The sequence below is a fragment of the Ostrinia nubilalis genome, chromosome 16, assembly GCF_963855985.1.
Source record: "Ostrinia nubilalis chromosome 16, ilOstNubi1.1, whole genome shotgun sequence".
Classification (NCBI taxonomy): domain Eukaryota; kingdom Metazoa; phylum Arthropoda; class Insecta; order Lepidoptera; family Crambidae; genus Ostrinia; species Ostrinia nubilalis.
The window spans coordinates 6420386-6436417 of NC_087103.1; the positions used below are offsets into that span (position 1 = coordinate 6420386).

The 16032-nt window shown below is 40.4% G+C and overlaps 2 protein-coding genes across 2 annotated transcripts in view; both read right to left on the bottom strand.

Annotated features, from left to right (window-relative positions):
- Nucleotides 1-1501: 1501 nt before the first annotated feature.
- On the bottom strand, nucleotides 1502-14027 carry LOC135079307 (ADAM 17-like protease). Its single transcript, XM_063973934.1, has 18 exons — nucleotides 13824-14027; nucleotides 13516-13755; nucleotides 13225-13346; nucleotides 12997-13132; nucleotides 12628-12908; nucleotides 12463-12522; nucleotides 12242-12376; nucleotides 11733-11871; nucleotides 11155-11225; nucleotides 10541-10705; nucleotides 7107-7245; nucleotides 6936-7005; nucleotides 6372-6498; nucleotides 3486-3597; nucleotides 2789-2904; nucleotides 2306-2461; nucleotides 1930-2039; nucleotides 1502-1604 (listed from the first exon to the last, which is right to left on the bottom strand). The coding sequence occupies exons 1-18, from the start codon at nucleotides 13891-13893 to the stop codon at nucleotides 1544-1546; spliced, it is 2310 nt and encodes a 769-aa protein (XP_063830004.1). The 5' UTR covers nucleotides 13894-14027; the 3' UTR covers nucleotides 1502-1543.
- Nucleotides 14028-15350: 1323 nt separating this feature from the next.
- The window catches only part of LOC135079308 (dynein heavy chain, cytoplasmic), a 56094-nt gene continuing 55412 nt past the window's right edge, over nucleotides 15351-16032 (bottom strand). The window contains exon 93 of the mRNA XM_063973940.1: nucleotides 15351-15852. Coding sequence (XP_063830010.1) covers nucleotides 15684-15852 — 169 coding nt within the window. The 3' untranslated portion in view covers nucleotides 15351-15683. The remainder of the gene's footprint in view (nucleotides 15853-16032) is intronic.

Here is a 16032-nt window from a genome sequence, read left to right on the forward strand (position 1 = left end):
GCCATAACGTAATAATGTGAAACCTAGTAGCCAAACAACACAAACACAAGTATTTTATATACCTATAGGTAGTTTCGGGAAACGCACCGTGCAACGTCCCGTCCACCTAATGTGGACCGACGCCCTCATGTCCGCTGGCCGCTACCAACATGATTCAATAAACATTTATGACTATAGCTATGATAGTTTCCCGCACTAGCTTCTTGATCTGTGTGATAACAGTCCCCTCTAAAATGAGTATACAGGTTGTTTGGCGGAAGGTTAGACAAACTTCGTGGGTGTTTTTAAGATCTGGCAATCCATTATCACCTTTAATTTTTTTTTTAATCGAATTCAAAGTTGAATTTTTTATCGTGGTTTGTGCTTTTGTTAAACTTTGGCGGCTCGTATAATAGCTATCATTATTATCTGGACCTAAAATTGATTTTATTTGATTAAAGACATATTCAATATTAATATCAAATAATGAAATCGGTTGAAAACAAGCGAGAAAAAAAATTAAAGCAGTTTTCAGGTAAAATTTCGGAAAAAATGAAATAAAAACAAAAATATCAATAAAAAAAAAGTAGCTCACTTAGGGTCAAATGGGCGAACTTATATTCTTAAAATGACCCTATCTATACACCCACGAAGTTAACCTTCCGCCAAACACCCTGTAGAGTTAGAAGAACTTCTGTTACAAGTAAATGCTCTAGTCGTAGTCTACACTCATCTTTAATGCAAACGCACGAAAAGGCCTCATAATTGAAGCATAGTTTCAAGCGTCCACGAGCGCTCCAGTCGATGACACAGTTTCATCATCCTATTAATAGAATAGCTACGAGATGTGTGTATTGTTGAATACTGAGGCGTATATCGTTGTTATTGCCTCCGTGGAGACAGTATGATATTGAGATTTAGGCTAGGCATCAATCTTGATGAATCATTAGAAGAAACTGATGTAGGTAAATAACAACTTGGTTTGTTTGTTATTTTTATGTTTTTCACACCGATTGTTAGCCGACGCCGATGTTTGTGTTTAAAATATACAGGGTGTTTGGTAAATGGGTATATGAGCCGACACTAGCCCATGTTAACATGGGCATATAAATGGTATGGTGAAGTCAGAAAATTGATATCTTAAATTTAATTATTTTAATTTTCATACAAATCGGATTTTATAAAATTTATTTTGAATGAAAATTTAAAAAAATGAAATGATGATATCAATTTCCTGACTTCACCATACCATTTATATGCCCATGTTAACATGGGCTAGTGTCGGCTCATATACCCATTTACCTAACACCCTGTATAAGCAACAAAATATTTTGATAATTTCTAAATAGAATGCAGTTATGTGTAGGTAGGTACTGATATCAATTCGTAAACAAGATGAGAAAAATAAAGCAGAAGATTATTTTCTAAATAGAATATAGGTCACGCGTAGGTAGGCTGATAATTTAGAAACAAAATGGGAAATGATTTAAACCATCACGTAGGTAAATAAAATAAACGCACGTAAAACCAAACAATTTATTCGAAATAAGGTCCAGTTCTTAGTCTAAATTTGACTTGTGCCTTGAATCACCGTCTTCATACTCGGAGGTTTCTGTTTTGGTAGTCTGTAACAAAATAAATTTTGTAAATACATATAACAAATAACAATGTAACTGACGACTATACATGTTGGACGAATTTTGCATTTAAGTATCATGGTACAAGCTTTCCGCCCGCGGCTTCGTCCGCTTGAAATTTTATCTTCTGTCACAGAAAATCTTTATCGCGCATCTCCCTGTTTCAAAAACCGGGATAAAAACTATCCTATGTCCTTTCCGTGACTCAAACTCTATGCCAAATTTAATCAAAATCTGTTCAATGGTTTAGGTTTAGACAAGAGTTACTCTCGCATTTATAATATTAGTAGGGATAAATAGATGATGCTGTTACCTAGTGTGTATAATTTTCCGTGGAGACGAAGGGTGCACGAGGTCGTGTTGTCTCTCCCACTCGAGGTACTTCTGGTGTTGGCGTTGCCTTCTGCGGTCTACGTAACTTATCTGCAGTGATACACAAAATATAAAAATAACAGTCGACTGCACATCACACACATTTTTGTTGCAAGTGCGTAATAAACTAATGTAATGCGTAAACACTGAAGTCTAATCTCGTTATAATAAAGGCTATTTTGCAACAAATACGTATAGCCTGATGTGCTATCGACTTTACATATATTTCGATACGACTGATTTGGTTGAATGACGCCTGGGCTGCATTAAGACGTAATAATACTGTCATAGAAGTCAACCGAGCTTTAGTATCTTACCACGCAACTGGCGGGAATCCAAACGAAGGCAGTGACCAGCACGACTACGCCGACGATATTGTCCCGCAGGAACCCTAACACGTTATTGATGTTGATATCCTCGATGATGTCCCAGAAACGTTCCACCACATCCTGGATAGTCTTCTCGCAGACCCCCTGAAAATTAATAATGTAGTGGTAATATTCACGCAGCGACTAACTAATAAAAGTCTGCGCCAATAAAGTGAAGCAATATTTAAAAATAAACGCTTATTACAAAAAGTTTAACGCTCGTTCAACACTTGTTTAAATTATCTTTACCGTTTTTTTAAAGTCCTTAAGCTACCTTTCATCATTGGCTTAGACAGGTGTCGTGGGTGGTATTGAAATACGTAGTCGAATTTAATAAAGAAATAATACCTACATTAGCTTTAATTTGTTTGTTCGTAAGATTGCCAGTGTCTATTGACGCAGACCATACAAGAGGAGATTAATCTAGCTGACCTTGTTGCAAAATCCTTGAATGCAAGGCGTGCCATCCGGCAGTATGTCGTTGTGGGCCACCGGGAAACACGTCTTGTTTAGACTTTTGCGGCAACAACGCTTGCACGCGTCCGCCACTGAAAACAACAAACATGGCGTGGATTATGTGTCATAAATTACGTCCTGTTATTGTTAAAACATTTTATTTATTACCAAAACATGTTTTGATTTTATTAACAAAATGATGGTTGGTTCCCTATGAAAAATTTCAGCCTCTTCCAATGGCCTCTTCAAGTTTTATTTACGTCTAAATTAAGTTTCGAACAACATGTTTGTTATCTTTTTCTGCCGTGCCTTTTCCCATTTATTTGGAGGCGGCGTTTTCACCAAGACAATCTTTCCTGGGTTGTCTGGTCATTGATTTAAGCCTCAATAATGATACAGGGATTTACATCTATTCTAATGTTATAAAGAAGAAAGATTTGATTTTTGCATTGAATAGGCTCCGAAAGTACTGGACCAATTTGAAAAATTCTTTCACCATTAAATTAGAATCCTACATCCCTAATGAACATAGGCGATAGAATATTTTCAAAAAAGTTATGGATCTGTATAAATGAGACATTTACTCCGCCGTCGACACATTTTAATTGACTGGGTGGTTCGAAGTTCGCTGGGCTAGCTAGTTAAGAAATATATTTGTATTGTATTGAGTTACCGATGTCGCACATGCAGCTGTGCATGCCCTGCGTCTCGCAGTAGGGCACGCACGTGCCGTTGCGGCAGCGCCCGCGCTCCGCGCACTCGTGCTCGTCCGCTATCGCCGGCGCCTGTGAACACGACGCAAAGTTAACCCTTGGAAACATAATGGCGCGAGTACACTATGCTGGAATTTGATCGTGACGTATAGTGTAAACACGCATTTCGGTTAGTTTTGATGCGCGATGCCACAACAAGGGCTTCAGCGGAAGACCAGCTTCTTGACATGCCCATACGAGCATATCAAGATAAATGCTGCCGCCTGTTGTCGCAGTGGCCCACTAATGTTCTCTTTTTCTCTTATTGTTAAATTGTGCTGTGTTCAATAAAGTCCATTCTATTCTATTCTTTTGCCATGCGTCATCCCTACTTCGAAGTGCGGGCTCGCGCTTCGTCTCGGTCAATTACCCGCATTGTGTACTTGCGCCATAAGGGTTTCCAAAGTAAAGGAGCTAGGGTGCCATGCCATCGCTTCAGCCTAATGACTTCCACTGCAAGACAAAGACCTCTTCCAAGAATTTCTACGACTAGTCCTACGCTACCCGCATCCAAGTACTTTGTGGAGGATGTCATAATAGACAGTAAATAGGAGCGCCGCAAAATGCTCCCCCTACTTGTCACCTAAACTAAAAAAATAGGTAAATCTCGAATGTTCCTATCAGCCGTAAAGAAGATATACTTGGAACCTGTAATTGCGCCATGTATTGGAAAGCTTTGGGAACTCATACAGTACTTATTATTATTCTGTGCTCATACCAAGAAATATTAAGAGGAACGACAATAACAGATATTTCATGATTCATTCAAGTTTCAGTACTAAAATCTAGAAGCTATAATGAATTTTCACTCTAGTCACAAACAAGTGTGACTCATACATATAATAACTTCCATTGTGCAACAATTTTATCAGTAAATAACTTTGATATGAAATGAATGACTAACAACTTGATTTTTCGAGAAATTTACTAATCTTGTAGGTATTTCTAGAACCTTTTACCAATATCTAATCGATTATTTTGTTTATCTACTTTCGAAATCTGGCAAATGGTATCGAAATATAAAATATGCCAAACATATAGGGCTTCGAAAATTAAATGTTTGTTAATCTAGGCAGTTTTTGGCACCTAGATGAGCGAGTTAGGTTAGGTGTCCACACTAGCGCAACGCTAATGTTGAGCATGACGCTAATGTTTACATAAACATGTGTGAAAACATTACAGAGCAATATGAATTGGTCTTACAATTTTAGAGGTACGTGTTAATATGTTTTAGGCCCGGTTTCCACCAAAGCGGAGAAGTCTCGACCGTCAAACGGCGGCGGCGCGCGGAGAGCTGTGCGGAGCGGAGAAGAGAAGTGGAAATAATGAATTCTGATCGGTTATTCGACACACTTCTCTGCTCCGCTCCGCTTTGTTGGAAACCGGGTCTTATTCATCCGAAAAAAAAACGCTTCAAGTGTGGTCACTTATGATTATGCTGAGGTTATCAGTTGCCTAATTCACGTATTTTGACAGTCAAGACCTCGCTGACGTTCAGAAGTCGTCCCATTGAAAAACAGTTCTAAATCAGTATTCCTAAGAGTCATTTCGATAGAACGATTACTCGATAGGATCGCATTCAGCGATTTGTTGTCGTTGAATTATTGTAGTTTTGTTACATGAATATGGTTACAGTTAGCGTATTCACGTAACAAAACTTCAACGATATGCAAGCGATTTGTCTCTTTTCGTATTTACGTGTTAGTCGCTTTCGATTTCGTTTGCGTATTTAATCGTTGCATCCGTGGTATTCACCTATTATCCATTTTGAAGTTTGGTACAAATGATTACCGTCAAATGACAAATCGCTGAGTTGGAATCCTATTGAGTAATCGTTCTATCGAAACGACACTGTATACGGATTTAAGACCGTTTTGTACGAGTAGGCGCACACCGTTGATTTTTAGTTGGCCGATAGTTGTGCCCGATTTTAAATTGTATGAAGAATCGGCCAAATCGAATCGGCGTAGTGTGCGCACTCCCATACATGCCCATACTGATCAACTGCCCGACTAAACTATCGGCCGACGAAAAATCAACGGTGTGCGCCTACTCTAATAGGACGACTTCTAAACGTCAACGACATTTTGACTATTTTATAATACGTGAATAGGGCTGCGTTTCCACCCGAGATGTGCGAGGATGCGTAGCAAGGGATGTGTTTGAGAAGAACCAATAGAATCGCTTCATTTACCGAAGCGAAGTAAATGAAGCGATTCTACTGGTTTTTTGCAAACACATACCTCGCACATCTCTGGTGGAAATGCAGCCTTAGGCCACAGGCTTCTGAATAGGGATGTTATGGATATGTAGTTTCGGTTATGGATACGGTTACGGATATAGGAATAATATTATACCGGTTTCGGTTACGGTTACGGATATTTTTTTATTTCGGATATTCGAAAGTTTCGTTTACGGTTACAGATATTATCTGTGCTTTAGAATGCAATTTGCAATAGTTGTCCAACACGGTTTATTCATGGCCGCACACTTTACATCGAATAAAAAGTAATAAAAAAATCAAAATTGATACTAAAGCCCGGTCCGTGAACACGTAGAATTTTGTTCAATGACCCCTAGCTACCCATCCTTATCACTCGCGCGGAATTATGTTGCTATAGCGCTCGCACACTCACTGTGGGTGCACTTCGCACAGTCGCGACAGGCTGTTATGCCTTTACATAATTATAATTCTATACAAAAAACAATTTAAACTGCCTACATCGGAAACTATCCGATACTTTTGAATCGGTTACGGTTACGGATATCCATAACATCCTGCTTCTGAGCCCTAGGTGAGTGAGTACCTTGGGGCAGTCTGCGGAGGCGCCGTTGCAGGTGGCTTCGCCCTCGCAGGCCGAGTGCGCGGCCTCGCGGCACACCACGCCCGGCGGCGCGAACACGCAGCCCGCGCAGCAAGGCGAGTTCTTGTCGCTGGCAAACACATAAAAATTGTAAAGCTTACCACCAAAACAGGAGTGACTACTACGACTCTAAAGTGTCGCGACGAAGAAGAAGAATAATATTAAGAAGATGAGTATTTCTTCCAAGTCGAGTAATAAGTATAAAAAAATGTAGAGGGCAAATGCAAGAAACACAATTTTTAACTTTATACCTTTGCTTGGACTAGTTAGGAGGTAAAAAGTCAAAGTTTCCGCCGGCTCAAGGGCTCCGGGCGGGTCCAACTAGTCCAAACAAAGGTACGATGTCAAAAATTGTAGGCATTTCTCTTCTTTCCTTGACTGCCCTATTGAGCACAAAAACTGAATCTTATACCATCAGATTGTTTAGAAGAAAATCATTAGACCGAACAATAAAAGGCGCGTGGGCGACAATGGACCGCATATTTCTATCACAAACACCCAATTTACCTGCAAACGGCGCCTTGGTTTTTCCTCAGTTTGCAGTTTTTATCGCAGCACATATCATTGTCTTCCGTACCTAAAAAAAAACAAGAAGTAAAGTAACTAAAAAGTCGCCAGGGTTAAAGTCCCATACTTTACTAACTTTGAGAATAAGGTATCACCTAAGGTAAAGGTTACCTAATAATCCAGCGTCACACTCCTCGCCGCCTTCCACTCGCAGGTTGCCGCAGAAGCTCTCTTCGGGCTCGGAGAAGCATCGCCCGGATTTTGCTTGAAGCACCTTGCGAATCGATCGCAAGCTGCATGGGGAAAACCGCTGCGAACAATTAAAAAGTATCATTTATTTGTTTCTGGAAAAGGTTATAACTCGACTTGGCGGGGGCACTGCCGTGCCCCCAGATAACTATGTTATTGTTTAAAATTTAAATATTGGATAGTCATAATTGGCCTACAAAATCTTACTAAAACATATACAGGGTGTCCCAAAAACAATTGATAACCCTGTAACCATCGAATGGCCTCGCCATGATCTCCCTAACGTCCATTTTTGACCCCAGTAAAAATATCACCGATTTCAAGATTTTTAAGTTTTTGTGCATTTTTAGAAAATTGCCACCTGCGATTACTTTTTCTCATGCCATTTCTACAAATGAGGATACTTTTCAATCTAGTTTTTTTCCTTATCACAAAGGATAGTTGGGCTATCAAAAGAAAAGATCAAAGTTCAACAAACTAGTTTGAAAGTATGAAAATTTTAAGAAATTGCAGAAGAGAAGGAAAAATTAATTCATTGTCTTGCACTTTTGATCAGCCATCGTGTAAAAAAAATGTAGGAAGACCATCGTGCCCATTACCTTAAAAACTTCCTTGGTTAATTGAGATTCTAAAAAGGTATCACAAGCCTATGTATCCTGTATTATTTTTATCTTATGGCTACTTGAATAGCAACTAGTATGAAAACTGCAAAAATGAGTTTTTCTCGTAATAGTTAAACTAGGACTGCATAGTGGCATTAAATACAAATGGATAATTTTTAGCGTAAGAATTTAAATAAAGCAACATTTTATCATCATCATCATCATCATTTCAGCCGTAGGACGTCCACTGCTGAACATAGGCCTGTACCCTAATGATTTTCATAATGACCGCTTGGTAGCGGCCTGTATACAGCACCTTCCTGCTTATCTTTATGAGGTCGTCGGTCCACTTTGTATGTGGACGTCCTACGATGCGCTCTCCGGTACGTAGCCTCCACTTGAACCCTGCTGCCTCAGTTCTGCGAACTACTGTGCCTTGCCCTTTGCCACTTCAGCTTGCTGATCCGTCGGGCTATGTCAGCGACTTTAGTTCGTTTACAGGTCTCCTAATTTCTGATACGATTTCGTAAAATCCACGTTTCCGAGCCGTGTATCATCACGGACATCTGTCTATAGGCACATTTATAAGGTGTGAAACAAAAAATAAGTAATCACAAAAACGCAGAACGGACGGCCAATGGGGCAACAGGGTTCAAATGGAGGCTACGTACCGGAAAGCGCATCGTAGGACGTCCACCTACAAAGTGGACCGACGACCTCATAAAGGTAAGCAGGAAGGTGCTGGATGCAGGCCGCTACCAAGCGGTCATTATGTAAATCATTGGGGTACAGGCCTATGTTCAGCAGTGGACGTTCTATGGCTGAAATGATGATGATGATGATGATTAAATGTTGCTTTATTAAAATTCCTACGCTAAAAATTATTCATTTGTATTTAATGCCACTATGCAGTCCTAGTTTAACTATTACGAGAAAAACTCATTTTTGCAGTTTTCATACTAGTTGCTATTCAAGTAGCCATAAGATAAAAATAATACACGATACATAGGCTTGTGATACCTTTTTAGAATCTCAATTAACCAAGAAAGTTTTTAAGGTAATGGGCACGATGGTCTTCCTACATTTTTTTTACACGATGGCTGATCAAAAGTGCAAGACAATGAATTAATTTTTCGTTCTTCTCTGCAATTTCTTAAAATTTTCATACATTTAAACTAGTTTGTTGAACTTAAATCTTTTCTTTTGATAGCCCAACTATCCCTTGTGATAAGGAAAACAACTAGATTGAAAAGTATCCTCATTTGTAGAAAACATTTGTAGAAAAGGCATGAGAAAAAGTAATCGCAGGTGGCAATTTTCTAAAAATACACAAAAACTTAAAATCTTGAAAACGGTGATATTTTTACTGGGGTCAAAATTGGACGTTAGGGAGACCATGGCGAGGCCTATCGATGGTTACAGGGTTATCCATTGTTTTTGGGACACCCTGTATGTATTGTGTTGTGTACTAAATAAATAAGATGCTATTTTCTGGTAGAACAAGCCCTATGGTGTTTATTTATTTTTCTTTGCACGTGAGGCTGTGCAAATGGTGGGCTAGATGATTTTTTTCTACACAAAACATTGTTTCGTACGTGTTTTCCAACGGGTATGGAAAGCAAAAACATTGTTGATGCAAAGAAAACTATGTAGGGAAACAATGTTTTGGTATGTAGGGAAACAGTGTTTGGGGTCATTGGACAAAATTCTACGTGCTCACGGACCAGGCTTTAGACAAGTTTGTTTTTGTGGATTCTATGGGGCAAAACACGTGCTGGAGACCTTGCTTTATGTGAAGGCCAGACATTCGTATGACGCTACGCTATCTACTGCGAGGAGGCCGCCGAGCACTCGGCCACGTCGGGTCGTGCTCGGGGCCCAGTCGCGGCCGCACTACACTACACTGCGCGCACCTTGTTGTTGACGTCGTAGCCGCTGACGCTGTACGTGTACATGAGGTAGGAGCCGCCCTGGGACGAGGCGGGCGAGCACTCGGCCACGTCGGGTCGTGCTCGGGGCCAGTCGTGGCCGCACTACACTACACTGCGCGCACCTTGTTGTTGACGTCGTAGCCGCTGACGCTGTACGTGTACATGAGGTAGGAGCCGCCCTGGGACGAGGCGGGCGAGCACTCGGCCACGTCGGGTCGTGCTCGGGGCCAGTCGTGGCCGCACTACACTACACTGCGCGCACCTTGTTGTTGACGTCGTAGCCGCTGACGCTGTACGTGTACATGAGGTAGGAGCCGCCCTGGGACGAGGCGGGCGAGCACTCGGCCACGGCGGGTCGTGCTCGGGGCCCAGTCGTGGCCGCACTACACTACACTGCGCGCACCTTGTTGTTGACGTCGTAGCCGCTGACGCTGTACGTGTACATGAGGTAGGAGCCGCCCTGGGACGAGGCGGGCGAGCACTCGGCCACGTCGGGTCGTGCTCGGGGCCAGTCGTGGCCGCACTACACTACACTGCGCGCACCTTGTTGTTGACGTCGTAGCCGCTGACGCTGTACGTGTACATGAGGTAGGAGCCGCCCTGGGACGAGGCGGGCGAGCACTCGGCCACGTCGGGTCGTGCTCGGGGCCAGTCGTGGCCGCACTACACTACACTGCGCGCACCTTGTTGTTGACGTCGTAGCCGCTGACGCTGTACGTGTACATGAGGTAGGAGCCGCCCTGGGACGAGGCGGGCGAGCACTCGGCCACGTCGGGTCGTGCTCGGGGCCAGTCGTGGCCGCACTACACTACACTGCGCGCACCTTGTTGTTGACGTCGTAGCCGCTGACGCTGTACGTGTACATGAGGTAGGAGCCGCCCTGGGACGAGGCGGGCGAGCACTCGGCCACGTCGGGGTCGTGCTCGGAGCCCCAGTTGTGCCCGAACTCGTGCGCCGTCACCAGGTCCGCTTCGCGCGTGATGACTCGCTGGCAAATGGAATATGAATTCAGTTTGTTTGCAAGACATTAATCGACGTCATAAGAAAACGTGCCTCAGTACGTTAAATAGTGTCAGATTGTCCAGTGGGCCGAGTGCGAGTTTAAATCAAACGCGCGCGTTTAAAAAATGTATGAAAATTTTAGTTCTTGCACGTTTCCGCTAGGGGCGCTGTACAATCCGTCATACATTTAATGTAATTTTTTGACGCGCTCACTAGGCCCTCAGTAGGCTTGAGCCTAAGGCGACTATAAGGTTAAATAATAATCCGTCAGCAAACATCTGTAGTTATTATGGTGGCGGTAATTTCAATACGACAGTAATTTATGGCAACTTTTATTAGGAAACTCTTAAATAATTATGAAATCAGTATTTATATTAAGCGCAAGTAACAATACAAGTAGAAAGATTATTGTAGAATAAAATGAGTCTTTTTTACCTGCCCATAGTGATTTCGGGACGAGCTCAATCCAGAGTTTAGGTACAATGTGTATCCATTCTTGAAGTATTCTGTAATGTTTCAAAAAATATTGACAAAATGTTCAGAGTTAATCTTTCTTGATTGACGAAGGTTATGTATAAGAAAATAAAATATATGATAACAATGATTAGATAAAATAGAAATTGAACTGAAAATAAATTTATAAAGCAAACAAATGAAAAAGATAAATTACAAACAAATGACAATACCATAAACTTAATTAAAACTTATAAAAACAAAAGCAGTAAGCAACATAAAAACACTTACACTATTGCTCAACAACATAGCTGAAAACAGAAACACAAAATCATAATTACTAAACAGGAAACAACGTAAAATAAAAAAAGGTGGGGGCCCATAGAAAGATATCATATTTTTGAATACCTATGAAACTCAGGAGATGAAAATGGCTTAAGACAAGACAGATTCAAAATTCTTCACATTAGAATAAAATAGACATACCAAACAAACTCTATGTTTAGAATACAATCACCCTCCATTAAATTTTCCATAGGATGAAATAGAAATTAATTTACCAGGAGTGCAGATGCCACCAACAGAGTTACGTCGAGGCGAACCTACGTACGCCAAGCCTAGGATACCTCCTTCGAACTTGAGGTCGGTAAACAGGTGCGCCAGGCAGAAGTCTTTGTGCGAGTACTCGCGACTGAACACCTGAAATTACATTTTTAGTCATATAATAACTAAAAAACAGATTTTAGTTAGTCTTCGTTGAAAAATGCAGAGACAGAGAGTGGTGAACATTGAAACTTCTGTCATCCTACTAATAGTATCCTATTCTACTAATATTATAAATTGGAAAATTTGTATGGATGCCTGGATGTTTGTTACTATTTCACGCAAAAACTACTGAACAGATTTTGATGAAACTTTACAGTATTACAAATAGGCTACAATTTACATATGACGATCTGTGTCAAACTGAATTTCTACTAAAGGAAAAAGCTACTAAAGATATATTTATTTTATGCCACATTTAGAAGGGCCGCTTACATTTATGCAACAAAGAATATTTGTTCATTACCTCAAGGAGATTGCGCACATCCCACTTCTCTCGCACCATGTTGTAATGTGCTTCACCACCACGGACCCGAGTGGGCTCAGAATGGACCAGAATCTTCTTTATTACAAAACCCATGCCTTTGAATCCATCCATGTCCTACATAATAAGTCCATAGTTTATTGATCTTTAAAAAATAAAGTATCAAAGATCAGTGAGGAGAGTACAAATAAACATAAACTAACCTGCCTGTCTTGCCACACTGTGTCATTGTAAATCTTATGAACTCTATCTATAAGGCTAATCTGTAAAAAAAGATTCCGTTTTAACATGTGTGTTACTCACCAAATAACCTCTTAAAATAAATACCTCTTAACTTAGCAGTTACTTATACTTGCCAGTACACTTACCAAATAACTGATGGTGGTTTTGGTATTACTGGCACCCATTTCTTGAAAAAATCTATAATCTGCAACTAGCAATAAAGGACACCTAGTCTTTGTAGGAGTGTACTCATAGTCACTTTGTCTTTTAGTCCTCTTATGATTGCCATCATTTTCTTCATTTTTCATTTCCCTTAGTTTTCCATTATGTGAATCACCATTATGAGTGCTGGTGATGGTTTGGTTCAAATATTTGTCTTTTTCTAATTGCTCATGCCTTGAAACTTCTATATCGTCTTCTTCTAACTCTGAAAAGTTTCAATATAAAGTCAGTGGTGGTTAGTATTTAAAGTAAAGAAACTAATATTATAATCAAAAGAAAATAGAATGAGACACCTTTTCCTTCTTTAACGTATCCACAGACCCTGGGTTTGTTGCCAGTTTGACCATCAGACCAGCTGAACCGTATGTCTGAGGACTTGTATGTTATCATCGTTTTATCATCATGGTCTGGCAGATGTCGCCATGAGGGCTGGTGAACATAAACATCATATCATAAATTTTGCATTAGTTAATCCAGATAACTGCATAATTTAACTACAACATTATACCAAGCCTATTTACCTCTATATGATAAGTCTCATGAGGTGTGTGTATAATTCCAGTAATAACACCATCTTCCATGTGCAATTTTACATCAGATGACTTTTCACCAAACACTCTGCCAGTGTAGAAATTATCACGATCTGAAAATCATAGATATCAAATAAGATTATTTTCTTTATTAGTAAGTAAGCCCTTTTCAGGGCACTTACACATGTCCCAGTTAAAGCTTGCCCTACCACCATATTAGGCAAACATAATATGTTGCTGAGAAGTCATCAAAAGGTTGTGCAATTTATTTTTCATACTTACCAACATGAACAGTAGTTTCTTTCCCATCAGCATCAACTGAGTAAGCCTTAAAATTTGAATGTAGAACAGAGCTGTGCGGATGAAGAATTAATCGGAAGTCTTTTCCATGGGTCTTGAACTGCAGTTCCTTGATCGTGTTGAACGGATGGCTCGACAACTTAGCACCGCGTTTTACAATGTTGTGCTGAAGACTGTCCGCGTGTATAGTCTCGAAATACTTTAGATTATTATGTATAGAACCTATAACAATAAGATAATGTAAAAAACATAGTACTTTTCATGTAAGAAAGTAAGTTTACGATACTTACATTCGAAATTCCCCATCAAGGTGGAAATCATTAATGCAGTAAATAAACTCCAATTTTTATAACCATGCATGATTGTATGTAAAAAGGTTTCACTAAAATGGGTGTCTTTTCGGTTTTCACGCGTAAGTTATGTGATAAATTGGATTCTGAGAACTTCACATTCACTTTGGTAAACAAAATATTGATTTCATACGCCCCATACGTCATTTGTCATTTTGACATAGGACGGGAATCACTTCACTAGTGCTGCAAGTTTTTTTATAAATACCGATCTTGAGGCAATATTATTATATCGGTAAATTACCATCTCATTATGAGGTATAGAAAAGTTATCAAGCTGCAAAGCTGCAATCACGGGCCGGCGAAGGTGTAGGGCAGTCTTTCCCAAAGTGGGCGATAACGCCCCCTTGTGGGCGCTGCAGGCTTAAAGGGGGGCGGTAAGAGACCCAGAAAAAAAATCGGGACGTTGTGTAGAGGCTTGGGAGGCGTCATCTACTAGGAGGACATCGACTGAGCTCGACTCTTGACTACAAAAATGGGGGGCGCTAAAAAATAATTTATTCTCAAAGTGGGCAGTAGACTAAATAAGTTTGGGAACCAGTGGTGTAGGGTGTATTCCTGCTCAGCTCAGTGCTCTCACTGAAGGGCGTGGAGTGTGGTGTGGAGACTGGAGCATGGAACACATCCGTTGTGTTGGCAGGCCTCCCACTAGGTCAGCGGTTCCCAAACTTATTTTGTCTACTGCCCACTTTGAGAATAAATTCTTTTTAGCGCCCCCATTTTTAGTCGAGAGTAGAGTGCTCAGTCGGTGTCTAAGAGACCTCCTAGTAAATGACGCCTCCCAAGCCTCTACACAACGTCCCGATTTTTTTTTTCTGGGTCTCTTACCGCCCCCCTTTAAGCCTGCAGCGCCCACAAGGGGGCGTTATCGCCCACTTTGGGAAAGACTGCACTAGGTGAACCGATGATCTAGTCAAGAACCTGGATACGGACAGCGCAGGACCAGTCATTGTGGAAATCCTTGGGAGAGGCCTTTGTTAATGCTGAATAAAGGTATTCTATTCTATTCTTTGTCCTGCAGTTGGACGTCATTTGGCAGAGATGAACAAACCATCGCTATTCGCGATACATACATTAAACAGTCATAATCATTATATCTCACTTATGTCAGAGCTTTTAATTAAATATTTTATCGGGTAATAATTGTTAATTCGATACCCACAAACCACATTTCATCATAATTATGGGTTTTCTTCTATCTCTAGTTGCTTCTCTGATAATCATAATCGCTCAAATTTTATGTATGACTAGCGGCCGCCCGCGACTTCGTACGCGTGGATCCCGTTTTACCTCCTTAGGGGTGGTTTCGTAAAATCCTTTCTTAGCGGATGCCTACACGTCATAACATCTACCTGCATGTCCAAATTTCAGCCCGATCCGTCCAGTGGTTTGGGCTGTGCGTTGATAGATCACTATGCCAGTCAGTCAGATACAGTTAAATACCATTTATTAAAAAAACTATAACAATATTTTTAAATAAATATTTATTAAATAGAAACAATAAATACTGGGTTACATTTTGTATCTTTATTTGCTAAGCTTTTGCTAATATATTTTTAATCTTGCGATAGAAAGCATGTAAGACCCTAAACTTACTGAAAAAACATAATATTTAAGCTTTACAAATCAATATTATCATCGAGATGAAGTTGCCTTGTGCCAGAGGCATTTAAAAATCAAGTGATATAATAATAGAATCTCAAGAAACCGTATATTTTTGAATAAACATGTTAAACATCAGTAATTATAATAATACACGTGTGACGTCTATGCCGAAATATTTTCCAACATCTAAACAGTTTAGTTGAGTGCGGTAGAGGTAAGGAGGGCGACGCCTCGCTCGTAGAAGGCGTGAGGCTCCTGCCCAGGCGCGACTGGTAGGCGCACAGTGAACAGTAGCTCGGAACGCGCGCTGTTCAAATACACCGGGAGGGTGAGAGTCTGCCCGCCTGTTGATGTTTCCGGCCCACTGTGGAAAGAAAAAAAAAAATTATTAGGAAACAACGGTAAGCACTATTTTGGCAAAAAATCATAAAACTAAGATTAATGTTTTTGTATTAAATTCGTGTTATTATTGCTCTATTCGGTTGATTATTAAAAAAAGAACAACATTTAAAAAACCGATTTTCAGAATATTAGTCACATCACT